The sequence below is a fragment of the Austrofundulus limnaeus genome, unplaced genomic scaffold (genome assembly GCF_001266775.1).
Source record: "Austrofundulus limnaeus strain Quisiro unplaced genomic scaffold, Austrofundulus_limnaeus-1.0 Scaffold44, whole genome shotgun sequence".
Classification (NCBI taxonomy): domain Eukaryota; kingdom Metazoa; phylum Chordata; class Actinopteri; order Cyprinodontiformes; family Rivulidae; genus Austrofundulus; species Austrofundulus limnaeus.
In genome coordinates this window covers 1,954,491-1,967,045 of record NW_013952446.1, presented here as the reverse complement: position 1 = coordinate 1,967,045, position 12,555 = coordinate 1,954,491, and the positions used below count along the sequence as shown (strand labels likewise).

The window sequence follows — 12,555 nt, the reverse complement described above, 5'->3', positions numbered from 1 at the left end:
TTGTTTAGTCAGTGGCACAGAGCATACAAAATTCAGGAATAATGCAATGATTTTTTTATGTTCCCCCTTTTTTTTTTCCTTTTAAAAAATAAACAAAAACCTTAAAATGATAGCATTAATGAGCAGCCTTATAAAATTACTTAATGTTTATGACTTAAGACAATGTATCTCAAAGTAGTGGAAGTGGTTCAATCTATTGTTTGGATCTTCCATGAATGTGAAAGTGGAAATGAAAGAGCAAATTTCTAAACTCTAAAACAACTTAAACTTAAAAAAAAACATAGCAACTTGATCAAAGGCTATAAAATGATGACGATAAAAAAAGAATAATTAAACAAAAACACTGTGCCGCTTTCAGATCAGACAGTATTCTTTTAACTGGACTGCTCACTCATTTGGACCATGCAGTGGGGTTTTGCTTCATGATGTGCCAAATGTTTTCAGCTGATGACGGGTCCACACAGCAGGCAGGCAGTGTAGCAGCTGTGCTCCTTACTACAGAGCCACGCTGGTATTATAAATGCGCAGTGTAGTTTGTCATTGTCTTTTCTTTTTTTATTTACCAAAGATTTCCCTGAAAAAAGGATGCTATCTTATTAATATGAAATTTGCTTTAAATTGAAAGTATTTTTCCTCGTCTTGCAGGAGTACCAGAACTGTTCCTGCAGATAAAATCCTGTTATACATGTGTTTTTGTGCAGCATCATTGCAGAGGTGCATGCTCAGCTGCTGTCGACTGCAGGAGCCAGAGTCAAACTACAAAACAGAGATAAATGGGAGCGTCTACTAAAAAAATTGCTACAAACATTTGTTTTCCTGTTTGCATTGCCCTCACATTACCTCAAACCGCAAAACAGCTGGACCTTTTTTTAAAAGGCTTTTATTTAGTTGTAAGCATAAAAGATTAAATCTGAAGCATCCATCATGCCTGCTCTCTTGTGTACAAACCTGTAGAGGCAGTATTGTGATCCAGCTTGAACTAAAAGGGATCTTTTTATTTGTTTTTTAAACATTAGCTCCTTTGAGTTCATCCTTGTGCTGACAGTCTTTCATGTTTTCTCATAAACTAAACCCATCAAAATGTGAAAGATGAATGTGTCGAGAACAAGTTTTCTTTCTCTGTTTTGAGTCTTGCACAACTTGCTTGTATTAATTTTTATAAACATATGTCCTGTGGCCCTTTAGAAAAACAAAGGAATGATACCAGTGGGAAGCCAATCAGCTGAGGACATTGAGCAGAACTATGTCCCAATGAGTGTCAACTCCCCGTCGCATCATCACTCCAGCAGTTTGCCAGAGCCAATGCATGACACGAATTACGTGCCCATGACCCCAAGTACTATGGAGTTTTCTTCTTTGGGGAAACAGGTCCCCCCACCCGCCCACATGGGATTCCGCTCAAGTCCACAGACACCCCCTCGCAAGCCGGTGCTCGGAGATTTCCAGCCACCACCTGTGGACCGAAACCTTAAACCTGATCGTAAAGGTGAGAGCTCAGAATATGTGGTTGTGAATTGCCTAGTGTGTAGTTTGTGTGTTAATTGCTTCATGTCTGGATTGAGCTGGAGATTATTGTTGCTCTTAATGCTTTTCTATATGCTACTATATGACTCATGCTACAAATGATGGTGCTTTGTCTCACAGTCGCCCTTCGTCCTTTAGGTTTCATTCACTATCCTACAACCATCTGTTCAAAATTTCTGTTTGACGCCGTTATTAATGTGGGATAATATCTTCATTGGTTTGCCTGGTATAACAAAAATCCCCATGCTCCTCTGCATGTAAGCTGATACCGCCCGCTAAGTCCGCCTACATTCACTAAAGTTAACCGCTTGTCAAGTGCATATTTGCCTCAAGCTCCTGAGAAACACCAGCGTTTTGGAGAGGGCTAGTCCTTGTGCCGTGGAGTGGCTAAAGCCTGGAGAGATTACCTCCTTCCCCTTTTGTTCCCATCATTTGAATGGAGCCCTTTGATTAAAGACCTGATTGCAAGGCGTTTTGAATCAGGGCACACAGTGAAGGGACCAAGTAGAGACCAAAAAAAAACCCAAAAACAAACAAACCTAGAAATAGAACTGAAGAGTAACAAAGCATCACATAGACTAATCAAATTCACGGCTATTATTGTAACAAGAGAAAATTGGACATATTGATTGTGACGAATATTTTCAAATTAGAATTGTATCTTTTTTGTCCGTCCCTTTGAGTGTGACTGTTCAAGATTTTCGATGAGAAATGTGAAAAATTGACAAGTTAAAGTAAATTTAAATACATAAACAAACTTTATTACTCTAAATTTGTACTTTAGAAATGCTCCACTGAAGACTAAAAGGCTAAAAAGGGATCTGATTTTATTACACATGGATTCATCATCATTCAAACATTGGGTGCAGGAAAAAAGTCAAATATTTTGAGGTAATCAGCGTAATCAAATAGTGTCTCTGTCTGCTGGACACTGTGTTCCTTTGCCTTTCTTTCCTAAAGGCTTCTTGTTGTGACTAGATTACTTATAGACTGTAAAAGATGAACATAAAAATTACTTTTTTTGTCCCAGTACACCTTGTATAAAATGTTTTCAGTTTGTTTTGTGGATACGTTAATCTGTTTGCAGGAGCGTTAAAACAATTAAATTCTGAATATATCATCTAGAGGGATGTTAATGTTAATGTTAATTTTGTGCTGAAACTTTAAGTGAATCTAAAGAGCAGTTGAGTTTTCTCCAAAACAGCACGAGGTACATTTTTGTTTCAAAAAATGTACAAAATATATCCTCCAGGTTTATGGACAGACATATCTGAACAAATAAAATCCAACTACAAACAATTACAATTTAAATGCTTTATACGACAAATCATAACTTGTCTTTAAGCACGTCAGAACATAAAAGTGCATTTAGAGGCTTCACTATGTTTTGTTCACCGTCGAACAAGATTGGATTCTTGAGTTGAATCAGTGGTCCCAGATCGAGCGAGTGGAGCATCCCTAAAACATTGAAGCTTTTTGTGCTTGTTGAATTTAGGAGAGTTCTTTCTTTTATCGTGAACCTTGCAAAAGTTTTAGACTAATTTTAATTTCTGAGCTGCGTTCATGTATTGTGCATGTTTTTTCCCTCCTCTCCACTTTGGCTGTCTCAGTTTAACTGGTGTGAAGGCCAGCATCTTTTTCATGTGATTTTCATTTTAATAAACTGAACAGCACAATAAGTAAAAGAATCGTGGTGTCTTATCGACACAATGCTCTTCTTAGCTGCAGAGCGGTACGTTCTTCTCGATGTGACCTGATTTTTCAGCGTACACTCGGTCCTTACACGCAGCCGATCGTGTGTGCACAGCTGTGATGTCAGTCTTTGAGTGGGAAGCCGTGGTGCATGGAGTGAGGTGCATGTTGGGCCGTTTGAGCCTGCTGTTGTCATGACAATCATCCTCTTGAATTGTGCTGCTCTAATAAGTGACTGGGTATAAATGAGGGCGTAGCTGTTCCGCACAGCAAAGTCTTGTCCTTTTCTTTTTTTTTTTTTTTTTGCTTTGCATGGCAGAGAAGTCCTCACTGCAGGCCGTAATTGTTGTGATCACCAAGAATTAATAATTTATTTTGTAATAAGCCAAGTCTTCTTTCGCCAATCAGGTCAGAGTCCAAAAATAAGATCAAAAGATGTTGTTTTAGAGAGAACCGACTCTCAGACCATAGGTGATTTTCCGCGAGGACGGCGCAAGGGTAGGTACACCTTACTGACCTGTGTATGTTTCACTGTTCATTCTTTGACCTTTCCACAATACTTCTTCTAGACTCTTTGCATGTTGTAAACATTGAACTGGATGATCCTACTTCTTGTTTTGCAGGACGTTTTTATTCAGTTCCTTATGAAACTGTTGCCTTTTAATTCAGTGTTACTCCATACTCCATATCTGAGCAGGAGATGCATGCATTGTGCTTTTTTTATGTATCATGGATTTCACTTAGGTCAAAATAACTTCTAATAATAATATGATTCCTTACATGCAATCAAATAACAAACTAACAATGTGTTTTTCCTGAACTTTTTTTTTTTTATATTGTGGGTTTTGTAATGCACCATAAGCATAATAAAATGCAGCAGCCACATTGTTATTGTCACTAAAATGCTCACACGCCTTTAGAGCACAGTGGATTGCTCTTCAAGAGGAAATGAAACAATGATAACATCTAATGGAGGGAATCTTGTCACCAATCACATTCACATCTGTGTGCATGCAGTATATTCTGGTTACATTAAGAGTAAAGTGTGAAGAACAGTTGTCATACAGAATAATCCAACAATGGTGAATGTTTGCAGCGGGGTACCATTTAATTTTTTCTCACCCCACTGGCTTCTAAAATTCCACACAGTTTTTTTTCATGCTATACAGACGCTCAAGCTTCACTTTTTAAACTAAAACAAATTCCTTAACTAGTTAGTACATGTGTACTTCTCCACTACGTACAAAGAATGTAACCTGATGCCATGCTGTTGAATTTTAGGATCACCATTTTGCCTAATTATTAATTTTTATTTTTTATCATTATTATTATTATTATTATTATTATTATTATTATTATTTTGTAAAAGAAAACCTAAGAACTTGGAAAAAAAACAGCAATGAGTCCAATATTTTGTGTAGCCCACAGCAAATTTTTACCATCAACGTTTTTTTTATCATAATGTTGACTGGCAACCCCGGCAACTTTCCTTTCCGTAACACGAACAAAATGTATTTAGAAGTTTTAAGACTTTTAATTGAATGGGCCAAAAATAATGTTGCATTTAACAGTGAATTTCTATAATGTACATGTTGCTGTAATCCACATTAAAGTAGACAAAAATAATCACTTGCTGAGTTGAAAAATCACATTTTGAAAAAGTCAGCTTAAAATTTTTTATCATTGGGAAAAAACCTTCTTAATAGCTCAAAGAAATTCTAGTGCATTTATGATTGTTATCAACTGACTGGTGCATGTTATTTTATTTATTTATTTATTTATTTATTTATTTATTTATTTATTTATTTATTTATTTATTTATTTATTTTTTGGTTTAGGAAAACCCGCTCCACTGGAGATCAAAGCAGTACCAGAATGGGAGGAGCACTGCACACCTGTCCGCTCACCAGTCACACGATCATTCACTCGAGAGTAAGTATCTAAAATGTTTTGCTTCATTAATTTTTTTCATAGTTCTGTATTTTGCTAACGTCTGAGGGCATCTTCTCACTGCTCAGCTTTATTTAGTTGTAGTTGAAAGTGGAGCTGCAGTCTCATAATTGCCTCATAAAACAGATAAACTGTATGCCTTTGAGAAACATGAGGTTTATCTTACCTGGTTATTAAAACAAAAAATGCAGCTGAGATTTTCAACTCGTTCATGAGTTGAACTCTGAGAACATGCCCTTTTGTAGTGAATACATATAACACTTCATCATTACTGTAGTCACTGTTTGGCCAAAGTAGTTAATCATGCAAACAGGTCTGGGATCTGCCTCAAAGCTGTATTAAGTAATACCAGTTTGTTTTCTCTGAGGTGGGGTATTTCTTTGTGTATCAGCATTGCAAAGAATCCCCCGCCCCCTCCTGTGGCTGCAAGTTGTCATGTTTGCATTTTGTTTTCACTAAAAGAGTATGTTCCTGCTTTGAGGTTCTTCATAAACATTGTGAATGCTGCTCAGTTTCCCTAGGTTACCAATGCCAGGGAGACCCCCGTCAGTGCATAGCACGGCCTCCAGCACTGACTCCGAGGAGTTCCCTGACAATGAGAATTATGTAGACATGGACCCTAATATGCCCACAGATGACCCAGTATGTAACACACAACTGCTCTCTGATCAAAGAGTTGACATGATTTCTTTTTCTTTACATAAAAAAGAAAAATTGGATTTCATTTGATAATTTATTAAACTTCTACTTTGTGTTGTTTTTAAACTCTGTTCAAAGTTATTGCACAATGACCTCTACAGACTTTGTCACAGATACACCATAAAACGTCCAATTTAGGATCATGCATGTTACGTTTTAAGGATAAGTCATTAAGTTGTGATTTTTCATTTTTTTTCTACAGAAACTGTCACTCAAATTCCAGCAAATTATTCTCTCACTTTGCATCATGTGTTATAACGTGGACATACTACTGGCTGCAGATGGACTCCTCACCACTTAAATGCTCTTCCTTGCAGTTTCCTGCTGTTCTGCTTTCTTTTATTGTTTTATTGTTTGCTTTTCAGGTTATTTTTATTTTGTCAACCAAATTTTGTCTTTTTTTTAATCCTTCAAAACTGAAAAAAAAAATCAGAATAAATTGGCACTTATTCTCTAAAGTCTAACAAGGGGAGCTATCCTAAGTTGTCTTTAAGGATACTTTCACTTCCTGTTTGCATCTTGGATTAGCCATTTTTGGATTTTTATTTTATTTTTTTCCTGCTGTTAACCATTTAATTTTTTCGGTTGCTTTGGTACAATAGACTGCCTTCCTGCTCTTTTCATAACTCATGTTAATTTCTTTTTTTTTTTTCTAGTTTCCCATCTCTGGCTTCCTCAGGCTTTGGCTTCATTCATTTCCTTTTTCCTGCATTTTGGTCTTAACCATCTGCTCTCTCTCTCTCTTTTTTTTCTTTACAACTACCTCCCTCTTACTTTGTGTAGAGAGGAGTCCTTCTACTGCACAGTCCCCATCACCCCTGTAAAGAGGGAGGTGGAGGAACTTGACCCCATAGAGGAGGTGAGCAGGGTTGCCAGGTTAGACACAAATGGCTTGCCCTGACAGAATGCCAGAGGTTGCGTTTTTCAGGTTTTATAATTGGATAATAAAGTTCATGACATAGACTTTGCTGTGGGGATATCACTCCTCAACACAAACTACAAGATGTGCCTGGGATACAAATGTCGCAGGGGTTTCAACAACACGTGTAGTGTAACTTTCAGTCAGTACGTTCTAGTTTTGCACCATCTTAGTTCTAGTAGTACATGATTAACTCTGCTGATAGAAGCTGTCCAGCACATGTCAGATAATCATGTGATTTATGTTTCCGACATTCTTGAACGTCAAGCTTTCTTTGTTGTTAGTTCATCACCTCGTGGGAGTTCTGTTAAAAACAGACATTTCCATTTGAATCAACCAAAGGGTTATCTTGGGCTTGGCAATATGCTGAACAAATCGTTAGGAAAAAACATTTCCATCATATCTAGAAGACTCGGAACAGATATCGAAATGGATTTCAATGAACTCAGTCTGTTCTTAGTGAATCAATTACTCTATATTTTAATGACAACTTGACTTAAACCCCTGGGCTCTGATTAAATTTCTTTAGGACTGTTTGCACTCTTTTGTTATGAAAGAGAAAAATCTCCAGAGGCCTTACAGTGAAATTATATATTTAAAGCTAAGAAAAGTTACCTCTACTGCCCCTCAAATCTTCACCGCAAATACAAGGGTTGAGTAAAAACAGAAATACACATCACATTTTAGTGCAATATTAATTTGCCGAAGTCCCTCTGTTAGACCATGTACCTCAACGGTGTTATAACTTTAGAGTTCCTTCACTATATAATACGAGAGTTTCTGAGACAAAATCTGACAGATACCCCTTGCATATGGACTCGTATTTAGAAAGGTCTCCCACAATATTTGGTAGCAGCGTACTGTGGTTCATTTCGTCCTCCATTCTGGTTGTTCTTTTGAGAATTAAACAAAAGTGGGTTTAATCAGTCCCCCTGATGTGAACCGCAGGCCACAAAGTAATCTAAAATAAGTGCATTTTCTTTTAAACTTCTACTAGAAATCACATAAAATGGTGAACAAACAACAAAGAAATCTTACCACCTAGCAATGCAGAACATAAACTGTGATTCTCTGATGTATGCTGCAGGTCCAACATGTGTCACTGAGTTGTCACAATTATCACAATTATTTCTTTATTTTTTATTAGGGTGAATTGTTATTGATGTCAGGTTGAAATATGTAAATTTCCTGACAAAAAAAAGAGAGGAAATACCAACATAATAAAGGCCATAAAGCAAAAGTAGCTCTTCCACTGTGATGTGGTTTTGGTTTAGTACTCATATTGTGTGTCAGTGACTCAAAGCAGCCATCACTCTGGACCACCATTTGCCAAAAAATTAAAGCAACCATTTTATTAATAGTTATACGTATTTTACCCTAAATCATTTTTTATATTTCATCTACACTTGACCATACCTTGCTAACCCAGTGAATGAAAAGGTTAAGTAATATAAAAATATGTTCAACCTTATAATATACCAGATTTCACATGAGCTTTAAATGTTAAAAATCCACAAATCCTCTTTGCCTACATAAAAACTAAACTAAATTTGAAAAAATGTTGGTAATTGTGACAATTTATCCATTCAGTCATGTATGAGTTGTTTTTCTTTGGTTTTTGGGATGAAAAAAACACAAAAATATAACATGTCCTGGCTCTCACAGATAATGAAGATTGCAGCACCCATGCCTACCGATGGTGGGAATAGCCCTGTAGTAAAACCGAAGGGTGATAAACAGGTGGAGTACTTGGATTTGGACCTCGACCCTAGCAAGTCTACCCCACCTAGGAAGGTAGGCGTTTTGTCCCCAACAATGTGCACCCTATTGTCTCGATTTTAGGAGTTTAAATAAGCGATTAACTTTTGTCGTTTTCTAGCTGAAAAATGCCGGAACTGACAATAACGCAGCATCAGAAGAGCGCGTCGACTACGTGGTTGTGGACCAGCAACGAACGCAGGCTCTCAAGAGCACCAGGGAGGCTTGGAGTGAAGACCGTCAGTTAACAGAGATGGACACCCCCTCCAAAGTATCCAAATGAACTTCTTCTTGGGTTCTTGACTACCACGTTCCAAATCCTCAAACTGCTGGGCCTTTGGCACTAGTGTAGGTTCTGGTTTGTGCTGTCCTGTTGCACCTCAACATACGCACAAGAGCCAGTGGATTGTCATAGCCACCTATCTGACTAGCTTATACTGCTGTCGGGCCTGGGAGCGCATGGCGTGTACATTTGCAGACAGCAGGGGAGTGGGCCAAGATTAAGCTTTATGCAATGTGAAAGCAGTTTGAATTGATCAGACTTGTCTTGATTGGGGAGGGGGGGCAGTTTGACTTGAGCAGACTTTATGAACTTTGAACATTCACTGCCTCTGATCTGAATAAAGGGCTTTTCCCCTCCATCTTTTCCATTACCTTTAGGCTGATCCAGCATTAACCTTTCTTTAAATTGTAAAGCTGTTTGGTGTCATTTTAAAGTGTAAATGAAATCACTCAATAACAAGGTCACAGTGATTTGTCGATGTCGCACTACTAGGTAGCATAACAGGTAAATAGTGTAGTATCTGCTGTTTTATCCAGGCATGGTTTTAGAGTGATCAGTTTCACAACTTCTTTCTTAAAAAGGATGGTTCAGATTTTATGAGATACGACTCTGTGAAAAGATTTTGAACAATCATTGTCTTACCTGCTGTAGATGGCTCTTTGAGCAACCTCCCGTTGGAGAAATGATCATATTGATGAGCGAACCTCTAGTTCAAGCAGGACCAGAACCAAAGTGTTTTTCCTACTCTCTTTAAAACAAGACACACACTACATAGAGGTTCACACAAATGCAGTTCTTTCAGCTTTTTCATTTCATTTCGTTTTATGTAGTTATTCCATCAGAAATAATATGATATAACTGCTGGAGGTGCACCATTATTTGTTTTTGTAAGTAACCCCAAAAATGTGTAAATAACTTATGTGAAATTGACAGCAATGTAGAGGTTTTTAAAATGGGGTTTCTTCTGCGACACTTTGAGCAAGATTATCATAATTTGCCGAAATATTTGCATAATGTGAAATTGTTTACATTGTAAAGGGTTGTAAAGTAGTATTCTCCATCTATGAAAAGTTTGAAATTAAGACAACAGAAATCCACTTTGGTCTTGGCCTTTCTCAGACTAGCCATTGGCTCATTATTCCTGTCAGAGTTGAACCTGAAGTCATTCAGAGTCCACATCCAACACATTAATTGATCATAATCCACAGAACTACAACTCAGTCTGAACAGTTGCTTTAGGTTACAGTGTGTAGGTACAATTCCACTTTATAAACGGAGGGAGCACAGAACAGATTTTCACAGAGATGCATTAAGTTTCAATCAAAGGGCAGTTGAACTTGTTCATTTTTAAACTAACCAAGTGCTAAACTTGAGCTTAAGGTTCACGCAAGTTTTTTTTTCTTCCAATAAATATGATCAAAATTCCATTTATTTTGCAAGTGGAAAACTTTAAATATTTTATTGTGAAAATGCAAGAACTGTACAAAAGGGTTGTTATGGAAAAAAAGGAAAAAAAAAGTCCTTTTATTTGTATGAACTTTCCACCGTGTTTGACTCAAAGAGATCCGAATTCTGCCGGGTAGAATTCTGGACCCGTCTTAGATGGTTTCAGGACTTTATGATCAAAGAAAACGATTACTGTGAGTTTTAAAGAGTGTGACAGGTTTTCAGTTGCAGAAGGTGTCACTGTTGAGTTACAGAGAGAAAATCAGGTACTTGTTTGTTTTTTATTGCAAAGTAATACAACTTTCCAGCTCTAATTTATTTCTCAAGTATTTTTTTTTCCATCAAGTCGATGTCACGACCAGTTTTAGTTTGTTCTTGATTCAAATGGAGGAACATTTGCTTTGGTTTATTATGTCCTGTTGGTAAATTAATTCCAGACGATGATTTCTTTCTTTGCCTGTCTCTCTCTTATCTCAAGTTTAATTTATGTTGAACTAAAGTGGCATACAATTTAGAGAAAGTGACTGCCTCACGGGGTTAGTTCTGAGAATTGTTTCAAAGGTTTGTCTCTACAGATCTGCTTTTCACTAACCTGTCATCGCTTGTTCTGAAATCTCAACCAAGTCATTGCTGTACATAGTTTGCTATCAGTTTTATTAATATGTATCTTTAAAAAAAAATCTGCCTGATTTTTTTTTTTGTTTTTTACTTTTTTCTCTGTCGCAGTTTCTTTGTGATAAAAACTGCAGAATTGACAACGCTTTATCTTTTATAACGAATCTCAACTGAAAAGTCTAATTTGAAAAGAGGACTAATAAAAAGCAGCCTGTTATACTTGGTTTGTCTTTATTCAACATGACCTCTGCTGTCAATGATTGGTCAAGGTGTAAGATAATATAGACTACTAAATTTAAAAAAACGCACCTTGAGTGATATTAGTGTTCATTTTCTTTTATCACTTAAAATGTAGACAACATATAAATGACTAGTTTTTTTTACACATTGACTTGAAATTAAGTGGTCTTTTTCAAACATTTGAATGCATGTTGGATAATCTGGAAATAGTTTCTGATATGCATCATGCAAATCTTTGTTGATCCAGACTATAAAAAGCAAAGTTTTGTCTAAGCCCCTCTAAAGAGATGATTGCTAACTCAAAACCTTTCAATTTTTCAAAATCTGTAACAGAACTATTATTACTTTAGCTCTTTTCAACAAATAATTGTTGCACAAAATTTGAATATGAATAGATAAAACTCTTCTAGATGGTTACAGAAATCTTTTTTGTCAGCGCCCAACAACAGCGTTCTATAACAACTTTATTACATAAAAGTGGACTGTTAAAGCGTGAAAGTATGCTTCTTATATTAAAGTGCTCAAAGTGGATATTGCGAATGGAATAAATAACTTTTTGTATTTTGCTTTCCAGGCCGAGGGTCTATAGTTTAATACATGCAATTGTTTTGTTGTTATAGTGTTTTTTTTTATTTATTTATTTGCTTTGTTTTTTCCTTCAAAAATTTTAAGCAGTAAAAAGATGTTATTAAATAGTTTTTGGGCTTATCTGTATAAATGCTGAGGAAATGTCACGGAAGCATCTTTAAATGTAATCAAAAATCAGTTCCTTTAAACCAAATTGGGCTTTCAAAATAGACTTAAAAAGTCACATCAGTTTCAAATTATAGCTAATTTTATTTTTCCACAAGTGTCTTGTAAACCAGTGGTTCCCACCCTTTTTAGACTTGTGTACCCCCTGAACCATTTTGACATACCCCTAGAACCCCCTCTGTCAAATGTAATAATGATTCTCCGAAACTATAATATACAACTGTTTAAATGATTTGATTTGATTTATTGATTTAACAGGAAAAGATTACTAAAAAATCAAGCCTGACTCAGCATAATTGCTGTTTTATAGCAGGTTCCTGTTCTGCAGCACATAAAACACTCAGAAATACAGCATCACAATCACATAATTATTATTACACCATAGGCACAAAGACAAACAAGCATACCAAATTTCAGGAAGACAGCGTTTGCAAAATAGTACGTCTAAATATGAGCACAACAAAAAGTGTCCAGCAGATGGCAAACAAGATTCTTCTTAAAGGGCTGTAGTTTTGAAATGGACTTTATGTTTTGAGGAATGTCATTCCATGCTTTAGTATAAACATAGAAGAAAGACCTCTGAAACAAATTCTTTGACATCTGGCAGCCATTTTTATCTTACATAAAAAAAATTTCAGCAGATAACTTTGTCTAATGGTCAAATATTGGTTGTTTG

The 12,555-nt window shown here is 36.4% G+C and overlaps 1 protein-coding gene across 7 annotated transcripts in view; it reads left to right on the top strand.

Annotated features, from left to right (window-relative positions):
* The window catches only part of gab1 (GRB2-associated binding protein 1), a gene marked incomplete in the record, with an annotated part of 54,850 nt that extends 43,745 nt beyond the window's left edge, over positions 1 to 11,105 (top strand). For 3 of the 7 annotated variants that reach the window (XM_014007803.1, XM_014007807.1, XM_014007806.1), the window contains 6 exon segments: positions 1,186 to 1,486; positions 3,625 to 3,714; positions 5,055 to 5,148; positions 5,679 to 5,808; positions 8,450 to 8,578; positions 8,664 to 11,105. In XM_014007803.1, the coding sequence (XP_013863257.1) occupies positions 1,186 to 1,486; positions 3,625 to 3,714; positions 5,055 to 5,148; positions 5,679 to 5,808; positions 8,450 to 8,578; positions 8,664 to 8,825 (906 nt within the window). 7 annotated transcript variants of the gene reach the window in all.
* Between the last annotated feature and the right edge of the window lie 1,450 nt (positions 11,106 to 12,555).